At 33.6% G+C, this 12129-nt stretch overlaps 1 protein-coding gene across 2 annotated transcripts in view; it reads left to right on the top strand.

Moving 5' to 3' along the window:
- The window catches only part of Dpy19l2 (dpy-19 like 2), a 70653-nt gene that overhangs the window by 16126 nt on the left and 42398 nt on the right, over positions 1-12129 (top strand). For both annotated transcript variants that reach the window (XM_026387620.2, XM_077796780.1), the window contains exons 7-9: positions 873-930; positions 3099-3190; positions 5647-5746. In XM_026387620.2, the coding sequence (XP_026243405.2) occupies positions 873-930; positions 3099-3190; positions 5647-5746 (250 nt within the window). The remainder of the gene's footprint in view (positions 1-872; positions 931-3098; positions 3191-5646; positions 5747-12129) is intronic.

Below are 12129 nucleotides of genomic sequence, written 5' to 3'. Positions count from 1 at the left end.
GAGTCTGTCTATAGCAAATGATTCCCCATTAGTTTTCCTATTTTTATTTTTGTTTTTTTCTTTGGTACCAAGGATTGAACTCAGGGGCACTCATTGAGTGCCACATTCATCCCCAGGACCCACAGGATGATTGTGAGATCAAAGCCAGCCTCAGCAAAAGTGAGGTGCTAAGCAACTCAGAGACCCTGTCTCTAAATAAAATACAAAAAATAGGGCTGGGGATGTGGCTCAGTGGTCGAGTGCCTCTGAGTTCAATCCCTGGTACCCTCTGCCAAAAAAAAAAAGAAAGAAAGAAAGAAAGAAAGAAAGGAAGGAAGGAAGGAAGGAAGGAAGGAAGGAAGGAAGGAAGGAAGGACTCTTAATCTTTGATGATTATTAGCCATCCTTGATCTGATGTTTGTATTCTGATTACTGTTTACTTCAGATTCAACAATAGAATAATTGCAGTTACTTATACAATTTGAAATTACTATCAAATGAAGCTATTAGATTCTTGTATCTTTCAGTCCCTTAAATCCAATTTCAAAAGACAAAAATTTATCTCCATTCACATTTTTTTGAAGAATACAGACTCTGAAATGCTGACCTGTTTGTTAAAAAATAATCATGTTCAGACCTTATATCATCATTCAGAAAATATTTAAATATAATAAATTTTAAAATTTAGATTATTATATGTTTGTTTTGTCTCTTTATACATTCAAGGTTAAAACTTTGACTACCTGGGTATTTAAATTTTATTTACAAGTAATGGCTTACTGTTATTATATTTTAAATACAGATAACCATGATTTAAAATTTTAACATAGTTTTGTGGAAAACTTGCTATATATAAATTGTAACTATGCTCTTTTTTTTTTTTTATAAAACAGTGGGACTCAGTTAGGAGGTCTAATTACAGTACTGTGCTTCTTTTTCAACCATGGAGAGGTTCGTTTTTAGAAAAAATTAGGGTCTGTATAGGAACAAAGAAATATCATTAAAACAATATGTAATTGCATATTATTTGTAATTTTGCAATATTTTAAAGAACTTTATGTTGTATGTTGATATTTTAATTGTGTTGATTTAAAGTTTTAAATCATTAGAACTAAATATATGAAATATCTTGCATGGGTTTTAGTAAATATTCACATATATTCTTTAGAAAAGAGGAAACACTGTACTTGTCAAGTCAGGCACTTCACTTTACTTTTGTTTATTTCTGACGAATTTTTGGAAGTAGTTTTTTTCCTCACCATACACATTATGGTGAATTTTAGAGAGATTAGTTTCTTATCCAAGATTCACTACCTGATGTAGCTGCATTTCTCATTCTATATCTGTGTAGTTTTAGATCCTCACTTTCCATTCTATTTATAAAATATGTACTTAACTTTTAATTGTCATGAACACTAAACGTAAGACCTGCTCTCCTAAAAAATTTTTAAGTATGTGACACAGCATTATTAATAAAATGTTGTACAACAGCAGAGCTGTAGGACTAACTCATCTTGCATAACTGAAACCTTATGCCATTGCATATGTCCAAGGATGGAAGTGGCCTCAGGCCTGATGACATTCACTTGAGGCATTGCCACCCAGCTGTCTCACTTCTTTTTATCATGTCATGGTCCCTTTTCAAACACAATGCTAAATTTAAGATAGAAATTAGCTTACTAATTCATCCCAGAACAACATAATTTGCCTAAAAAAGAGCTCATAGAAACTTACTTGAAATATCATTGATTCACTTGACAAAATGTTGAGTATATATCATGTAACAAACTCCATTATATGCCAAAGATGTGGCAGTAAAAAAGAATCTTACTGCTAACTTTTGGAATGGCACAGATTACATAGGAGAAAAGTCTTTTTATCTGTTGTAAGTGTGTTAATAAGTTATATAAGGGAATAATAAAAATTGCACATAAAATGCTTCAAATATATTAACTTAAAGCAAACGAATGCCTTGTCATTCAGGTAACTGTTAACATAAAAAGCCTTTTACTTGAGTGTGACAGACAGCTGGTGGTACGAGTTGAGTTTGTGTGTGTGTATGTGCACATGCACACACGTTCATGTGTAGTGATGGGAATGAACCCAGGGCTTTGCATATGCCAGGCAAGTGCTCTGCCTTGCCTGAGCTACACTCTTAGCCCAAGTTGACTTTTTAACATAATTAATCTTTGAAGGTTTACAATTTTTATTTCTTAGAAGAAGAATAATAAAAGACTCTTGCAAATTAAAAAGTTTAAATTCTTTCCAGAATTTCCTTTTCATTTTTTTTTTAGTTGTGGAGCTGGGGATTGAACCCAGGGGCTTGTGCATGCAAAGCAAGCACTCTGCCAGCTGAGCTATATCTCCAGCCCTCAGAATCTTTGATAATTTTTTTTTTATAATTCTGACTCATACACCCATACGTCTTAGAAAGTGTTAAAGTATATATGAAAATTTAATGAATAATTTATTATATGCATTAGTTTGAGAAAGACACCCCCAAATTTTCAAAATATGGATAATTACAAAGCTTATGTACATGTATGATTTAAGAAAATAATATAATTCCACATTCTATTAGTGTCTCTGTTAGTTTGATGAATATTAGTGATCAACATGTAAATGATTTTTTTCAGTTTTTAAAATTTGCAGTAAACTCTTTTAAAGATGTATGTCATAAATTCAGTGGTAATCTTGGTATTTACAAATGCCCTAGGTGACATATGTTTACATATTTTTTGGAGAGGTACACACCTCAAAGCCTGAAACTCCAGGATCAAGCCTGCAGGACTGGCAGATGGACCTGATCCAGGAGTCTCACAGTCCCTATCCTTACCCTCTTCTTTGGCCTTTGGGTTTCCTTGTGCTTGGTCTGAAGTATCTTTCACTGATTTCTGGAATAGGTAGTTAATCACTCTCTCCTTAATGGCTGTGTGGAAGTGAGCTCCAAAACCCGAGAAGCTCTACTAGTGTCATCTCGGTTGTTTTTCTTAGACACAGAAATAGGATCTATTGAGCCTAGTATTAAAATTAGTTAAGTAAGCCAACCCTTAAGTGTTAAATTAATAATGTTTGTTGTAACGGAACATGACATAAATTGAGCATTTTACTGATTTCAGGCTACCCGTGTAATGTGGACACCACCTCTCCGTGAAAGTTTTTCATATCCATTCCTTGTTCTTCAGATGTATATTTTAACTATGATTCTCAGGTAATTTTCATTTATACAAGAAAATGAAATAAATTCTAACTTATGTTTATAAAAATTTACTCAATATATTGAATTGTAATTACCAAATATAGGTGATTTTTTTAAAAGTTTTTTTAAGAGCTGGGTGTGGTGGTGCATGCCTGTAATCCCAGCAGCTCAGGAGGCTGAGGCAGGAGGATCACAGATTCAAAGCCAGCTTAAGCAAAAGCAAGGCACTAGGCAACTCAGTGAGACTCTGTCTCTTAATAAAATAAAAAAAAAAATAAGACTGGGGATGTGGTTCAGTGGTCAAGTGCCCCTGAGTTCAATCCCCAGTACTTCTCCCTGCCCAAAATAAAAATAAATGAATGAATAAATAAATAAATAAAATGAGTATAGAGTTAAGATGATAACCTAAAAATTACTATGTAAAAATCAATCTCAATTTAAGAGTTTAGGCTACAGGTTTTAGATAAATACATTATATCTTCATAGATCAAAATCTATGTGTTTATATATAGTTTGCAAAGACTAAATTTTTGTATTCTGACCCATCTTTTTTTCAATATGTGGTCTTGATGGAGCATTAATATAGGTGCCATGAAAAATTGCTCTGTGTACAAATTTGGGAAATACTGGGTTAGATAAAGATTATGTGTTCTCTCTCTCTCTCTCTCTCTCTCTCTCTCTCTCTCTCTCTCTCTCCATATATATATATACATATACATATGTAATCTATATCCCCCTATTTCTTAATGGTGTTTCTAGCAATCAGCCAGTGTCATCTCAGCTGTTTTTCTTAGACACAGTTTTGGCTGGGATTAAGTTTAGAAGCATTTCAGAAATTTAAGAGGTCTGAGAAACAATATAAAATTAGTAGCAGAGTACTATAAATAACTGTCATAGGAATAAGTTTGATAGAATGTTAGTGGTGAGATCTCACTGAATGAAATAATGATCACTCCAAACTCTGAGGGAGCCTTATTTTGCTTCATTTTCGAATCCCTGGCAGTTTCCATCTTATATGAAAATCATCTGTGTACATATATCTTCTTTCTTTCTTAAAAGTATAAATTTATGAATCATGTTTATGTACACAAATGTCTGCATCTACATATATGTATGTGTGTGTGTGTGTGTGTGTATATATATATATATATATATATATATATATATATATATATATATTTTTTTTTTTTTTAAGTACACCCAAGCACAGACTGTGCCGTACTGTGCTTTAACCACAGAGCACTTAGCATATTCCCATGAGAATATTTAAGGCCTTATATGATTGCTGATTAAATGAAGGCAACTAATACATCCAGATGTGCTTACAAATCTTGAGAGAGAGCAGACTAACCCCTGATGTGTCACATACCTGACAAGTTTATCTTGGTGTTGAATTTGTCTTTGGAAGTCTGCTTCCTATATACAGATTTGTATAGGTTTGTTTGGTACATCACCTCCTCTGAAAGATTATAGTGAAGGAAACCAACAGTACCTCCGCCAACCCTTACCAGTTAAATTACCAGGAAGATTTATTGAAATTACATTAATCTGGCCAGACAGGGGTTCCTGGATTGAAATGTCCTACTTAGATATTTTGAAATTATTCTTGAAGGCATGTGCTATATTCTACACCTTAGTCAAAAATGATTTTGCTTGATAAAATGCAAGATCACCAAGTGCTTAATGAATATTTTGTGATAATATTACTGACATTATGTTTTAAATGCTGTTTTTGAAAAGTTATCTACTTTTATATAAGGATTTGTCAAAACCCAGTACAGCTTTTACAAAAGGAACTGTTGCTGTTTTATTATTTACATAAAACATATGTATTTCTTTTATCAGATTCTTAAATATACTCAACTTTTCTGTGATAGAAGGAGTTGGTTACCAATGTGTTTTAGTATTGCAGAACAGACAATTTAAACTTCAGCCATAATGATTTAACTACATTCTGGAACTATTTTTAATTTGTTCTTTTAAATCTTTTTGCCTTAAAATGTTTCCATAGTTGTTAACTTCCCCACTAGCACTTATAATTTTCCTCATTATTTTCTGAAACATAAAAATAGTAGTATATAAACATTACATCTATGCATATAAGAAAAAAATTGTGAGGCATGCCAGATTATTGTCATGTCCTATCTCTGACCTTCCCTGGGATATTAAATTCTGAATTTCAGGCATATTAACAGGGAAATAAACTTTTATATTTAAAATATTTTATCTAATTATAAATTTTGCAATATTGTTCCTAAAACTCTTTAATTATAGTTGTTCTACACTGGGCATTTTCTAGGCATTTTTAGTTCTTTTTAGTGAACTGAGTCCCAAAGTTAGCTGTTTTTTCAAAGGTAAGGGGATCATTTAGATTTTATTATTTTGCAAGTAGTCTTTTTCTTTATTTTTTAAAAATGATTGACTGTGTTCGTGGCAAGACTTACTGGTATCATTTCTTTCCATTTAAGGACCTCACACAATAACGGAAAACATTTCATTGCACTCTGTGCTTCCAATATTGCTTTTATGCTTCCCTGGCAATTTGCTCAGTTTATACTTTTTACACAGGTAAGATGATTTTAAGCTAATTTAAGTTAAATGTAACATTTTTTTTCTGTAGAAATTTTAACATGTGATTGTATTTATGCCCTGAAAGACTTTTAAAATATAAATAATTATAACTGTATAATAAATGCATAACTTACAATGATTTAATTACACATTCTATTAGCGTATTGGTTAGTTTGATGAATATTAGTGATGAACACGTAAATGATTTATTATTTAACAAATTTTCTTTTTGGTTGCTGAGATAACATCTGTGTATCTATCTACCTGTGTATTTTTCTTTTGCCTTAGGACTCATTTTGGTGCCACATCACAAGATAGCTAAAGTCTTTCCTGCTCTTTATGATCTACTTCTAGTGTAGGGTTTCTACTTCTAGGGTAGCTGAATTCTGGCCATTTTGTCTGAAGAGCAGAATTTGAGTAGGAACCATTTCTCAGAGCTTTTATCATGATATCACTTACAGGAATTGAGATATCCTGTTTCCCAAAAGACCTAAGTAACTAATGGCAAGAAACTGAAATGGGTAGAGAAAATAAAAGAACAGTTCTGATGAAATTTCATGATACTAGGATTTCCATTAGGGTTCCTTTCCACCTAGATTTTGCTTGGAGTTCATTCCTCAAAAAAAGAAAAAACCAACAAATAAATGATCTCATACTTCATCTCAAAATCCTAGAAAAAGAAGAGCAAAACAACAGCAAAAGAAGTAGAAGGCAAGAAATAATTAAAATCAGAGCTGAAATTAATGAAATTGAAACAAAAGAAATAATTGAAAAAATTGACAAAACTAAAAGCTGGTTCTTTGAAAAAATAAATAAAATTGACAGACCCTTAGCCATGCTAACGAAGAGAAGAAGAGAGAGAACCCAAATTACTAGCATACGGGATGAAAAAGGCAATATCACAACAGACACTTCAGAAATACAGAAGATAATCAGAAATTACTGAGAAACTGTGATTTAATTCTGGCAACTAAGTATTCTATATTATATTTTATTGGGAAATTCCAGGCATGTAGGAGTGATTGTTATGACTAAGGAAAGAGAAAGGAATAGTTGCAGAAAAGAAACTGTAAAATCAGAAATGATAGAAATGTGAATTATTTTCAAAGAAGAGAGTGTTGATATTTTATACAAAACTGGTTTTCAATTTCATTTTCACTCACTATATAGTTGATTCTTTGGAGTACAAAATTAGGTCACATCTTTTTGAATATTTAAATGTGACTTCATGACCCCATCCTGTTTAAAACAAGAATGTCTACTGGTCTCTTTGAAGTTATCCTTCTATTGTCAACCATTTATGTAGGCAAGGATCAATAGTAGATGTTCTATCCTTACTCCTGGCCCAGAAATTCGGCTGCTTGAATCTGGAGGATTCGTCACTATCAGGGATTCTGTGTACTATGGCAGATGCCACCACACTGCTGTTACAAAGCACTTTCCTCTTCTGCATGAGAACTTTCTCGCATGATGTTACTAGGCACATTGCTTGATGACTGCCTAATTGCACTAAGTTGGGAAGAATCTTAAGTGAACAAAGACTACCTGAGCTTTCTTGAGTAAGGAGGCTCTTTTAATGGCATTTCCCATATGGAGGCTCCTATAGGCCAGGTGGCTCCTACATCTACCTAATGTGTATCTCATTCTTTGCTTCTGAGATGTAACCTGGGGGTAAGGCTGCTGTTTGGACTTCTGTGAGTTCTTTCTCTAAAGAGAAACGTCTGGCAAGTTAAATTTTCTGTCCTAAAGCTTTCCTAGTGATTTGAAGAAGACCCGTTGGTGGGCATGGAAAGACAAAAACTCAAATGTACCTTCTTAAAGACAAAAAGCTTTGGAACAGCCATATATTCTGGGTGCTTCATAATAAAATGGACCAGGATTCCCTGTTTACCCTTGTGAACGGCCCAACTCTTTTCAAGGGGAATGCAGCCATTCTGTCTCATAGCACACTGGAAATGCTAAAATATCTGAGTCAAGTCAAAGGAGGTTCAGCATCACCCACATGCCCTTTGTAGAACTAGCCTTTTGCCTAGGATAGGATCTGGGACTTTAGTGTTAAGTGAGCTCATAAGTTCAGAGTCTTCCAGCCCATACTCTTTGTGTGTTTTGCAAGTTCTTTGGGGTTCTATCTTGCTAGCTTAACCAAGTTAAGATTACACTAGGTTTTCAGAGATGTTCAAATATTAGTATATCTCAGAAAAAGGTTTCCACTTGGGGAAACTCCTGGTTCCTATATGACATGTTTCCCAGTTCCTCCCTTTTCATTGAACTTCAAATCTCACACATCAAGAGTCTCAGTAATGATAGTCTTTTTGAAGTGAAGGAAACCTTCTGCTCAAAAAAACAGTGTGTACCTGTTTGATCTATAATAACTGAAAGAAGCCACCAAAATATCCCCACCCCTGAGAGGATTTGATGTTCCTTCTGCTGGAAGTAGATGCAGCTTTTCTTATTAAAAATATCAACCTCCCTCTCTACAAATTTATAATGATCTGAAGATTACATATACTTGTAAAAAACTAATTAATCTATTACTGAGTTGCTTTCCTACATAGAAATCTACGTGTTACATTTTTCATAATTAGTAAATTTTTTCCTCACCAGGTTGATCTTTCTATTGATCTTTCTATTGACACCTACAACTATTTTATCAAATAAACTGTATTCAAACAGCAAGCAAACAGAAAGCAACTTTGTCCCAATGCCCCTTAAAACCTGTTTTCTGGGCTGCTTCTTTTTAGGTGAAATCTCAGGGGATTCTATATGTTTTCCTTTCCTTTAGGCTGAAGAAAAGTATCACTTTATTAAATAAAAAATTTGAAATTCTTACATGATGTGTCTTCAAACAAACAACATGATATACACTTTCACTTATTTAATTTCTTATTCAGTTTCTTTCAATAATGCTTCATAGTTTTTTTTTTCTTAGACTTGTCCCCAGGAATTTCTATTTCTCATGCATTTAAGAAATGGTGTATTTTAAACTTAAGTGTATAGTTCTAGTTAATTTTGTTAATTATTAAAATATTCTAGCATGATTTTTGTATGCTTATTTCAATTAATAGAGGGGGTGTGTATTAAAATCCTATGGTAGATTTGTCTATATCTCTTTTAGTTCTGTAAAGTGTTAAACATTTTGATACATTATTATTATGTACATAATTATCATATATTACTTTCATTAAAGTGCCTATTTATTGGTAGTGGTATTTTTGCCTCAAAGCCTATATTTCTGTTATAATGGAGCCGTATCACCTTTCTTTTAGTGTTTATATTGATCTTTCACCATTTTTTTATGTTCAAATTTTTCTGCATCTTTACATTTTAGGTGTTTTATAAGCTGTAATTAGTTTTTTAAAAATCTAGTTAAATAATACTTTAATTGTGTTATTCAGTCCATTGATGATGATGTAATTATTGATAATTAATTTTAAATTTATCATCTTTCTAAGGCAGTTTCTTTGTATTTGCCCCATTTGCTATGTGATGTTTATACACCTCTTTCCCATCTGACCAGCCGAATGCTTTTATCGTTCCACATTCCTACTGTGTTTATTCGTTTAGTCATACTATTTTTCACTCTTTTAAAGATGACCTTAGAAATTAAAACATTTATTTTTGAGTTACAGTATAAATTAATACTATCACTTCTTCCCAAATAATACAAGCACCTTAAAACACTTTAAATCAATTTATTTTCCTTCTGGATTAAATGCCATTTGTTTTTTGCTATGTGTGTATGTCCATGTATATTTGCATATATATGCATATATGTATGCTATATGTGTTTACATGTATACACACATACTTAGTTATTTTTAAACCTCATAGCATCTGTATTATTTTATATAATTAACTTTTATAAGATTAAGTAGATTTTTCACGTGTTTATTTCCCTTTTGAATGCTTTCGGTCTCCAAGCTTCCACAGAGGATCTTTTTGGTGTCCAAAGAGCACTCATTAGTATTTTCCTTTAGTGTGAACCTGTTGGTGACAGTTTTTGCATTCTTGTATGAGAATGTTCAATTTGCCTTCTTTCTTAAAGGTAATTATCTCTGGTATAGAACTCAAGGTTGGGAATTTTTAAAATTTATTTTCTCAGTGTTGTGAAAATATCATCCCATTATCTTCTGATTCATTTCTGCTAAGAGGTTAGTTGTAAATCCTGTTTTTGAGGGCATTCTCAGTCTTCCCACCTCATCCCTACTTCATCCCACCCCACACAACCATGTATTATATCCTATAATTATAGGGGATATATCTTTATATTCTATAATCATATATCCCCTATAATTAGCATCTTGCATTAATATAGTACATTAGTTAGAACTAATAGACTAAAATTTGTATTTTATTACTAAAGGTCACAATTTATATTAAGGTTCTCTTTCTGTATTATACAGTTCTATGAGATTTGACAAATGCGTAATGATATGTATCCACCATTATAGTATTAGTTTAGTCATATTTTTCACTGCTGTGACTAAAAGACCTGACAACAACAATTTTGGAGGAGGAAAAGTTTATTTGGGGTTCATGGTTTCAGAGGTCTCAGTCCACAGACAGCTAGCTCCATTCCTCAGGGCTCAAGGTGAGGCAGAACATCATGGCAGAAGAGTATAGCAGAGGGAAGTGGCCCACATGTTGATCACAACATGGAGAGAGATACAAGATACACTTGCCAGATGCAAAATATATACCCCAAAAGTAAGCCACCCAATGACCCACCTCCTCCAGCCACACCTTACCCACCTTCAGTTACCACTCAATTAAACCCATCAGGAAACTCATTCGTTTGGCTCTCGTAACCCAATTATTTGACCTCTAAACCCTCTTGTGTTGTCTCATGCATGAGCTTTTGGGGGACACATTACATCCAAACTATAACAAATATATAAAATATTTTCAACATTCTAAAAAAAATTCCCTGTGCTTCACTTATTCAACCCTACAACCCTATCTACAACACCTGGCAATGACTTTAACTGTATAATTTTACTTTTTTATAAGTCATATCATTGGAATTATACATTATGTAGTCTTTTCATACTGGCTTATTTTACTTAGCAATATGCCTTTAAGATTCCTCTATGTCTTTTCATGGCTTGATCGCTCATTTTTATTGCCGAATAATATTTTTTTTTTTTTTTGTTGCTCAGTTGGCAGAGCATTTTTTTTTTATTGTTGGTCGTTCAAAACATTACATAGTTCCTCATACATCATATTTCACAGTTTGATTCAAATGAGTTATGAACTCCCAATTTTATCCCGTATACAGATTGCTGCATCACATCAGTTACCCTTCCATTGATTGACATATTGCCTTTCTAGTGTCTGATGTATTCTGCTGTCTATATTATTCTCTACTATCCCCCCTCCCCTCCCCTCCCCTCCCCTTTTCTCTCTCTACCCCTTCTACTGTAAATCACTTCTTCCATTTGAATTATCTTGTCTTACCCCTCCTTTCCTCTTATATGTCATTTTGTATAACCCTGAGGATCGCCTTCCATTTCCATGCGATTCCCCTTCTCGTTTCCTTTCCCTCCCACCTCTCAACCCTGTTAATGAAAATCTTCGTCTCAAGCTCTTCGTCCCTACCCTGTCCTTGTTTCCTCCCCTTATATCAGAGGAGTCATTTGGTATTTGTTTTTTAAAGATTGACTAGCTTCACTTAGCATAATCTGCTCTAATGCCATCCATTTCCCTCCAAATTCTATGATTTTGTCATTTTTAAATGCAGAGTAATACTCCATTGTGTATAAATGCCACATTTTTTTAATCCATTCATCTATTGAAGGGCATCTAGGCTGATTCCACAATCTTGCTATCGTGAATTGTGCTGCTATGAACATCGATGTAGCAGTGTCCCTGTAGCATGCTCTTATTAGGTCTTTAGGGAATAGACCGAGAAGGGGAATAGCTGGGTCAAATGGTGGTTCCATTCCCAGCTTTCCAAGAAATCTCCATACTGCTTTCCAAATTGGCTGCACCAATTTGCAGTCCCACCAGCAATGAACAAGAGTGCCCTTTTCCCCACATCCTCTCCAGCACTTATTGTTGTTCGACTTCATAATGGCTGCCAATCTTACTGGAGTGAGATGGTATCTTAGGGTGGTTTTGATTTGCATTTCTCTGACTGCTAGCGATGGTGAGCATTTTTTCATGTACTTATTGATTGATTGTATGTCCTCTTCTGAGAAGTGTCTGTTCAGGTCCTTTGCCCATTTATTGATTGGGTTACTTGTTGTCTTATTGTCTAATTTTTTGAGTTCTTTATATATTCTGGTTATTAGGGCTCTATCTGAAGTGTGTGGAGTAAAGATTTGTTCCCAGGATGTAGGCTCCCTGTTTATCTCTCTTATTGTTTCTTTTGCTGAGAA

The sequence above is a fragment of the Urocitellus parryii genome, chromosome 3 (assembly GCF_045843805.1).
Source record: "Urocitellus parryii isolate mUroPar1 chromosome 3, mUroPar1.hap1, whole genome shotgun sequence".
Lineage (NCBI taxonomy): Eukaryota > Metazoa > Chordata > Mammalia > Rodentia > Sciuridae > Urocitellus > Urocitellus parryii.
Note: the sequence above shows the minus strand (reverse complement) of the source record. Positions and strands in the feature narration are given on the sequence as shown.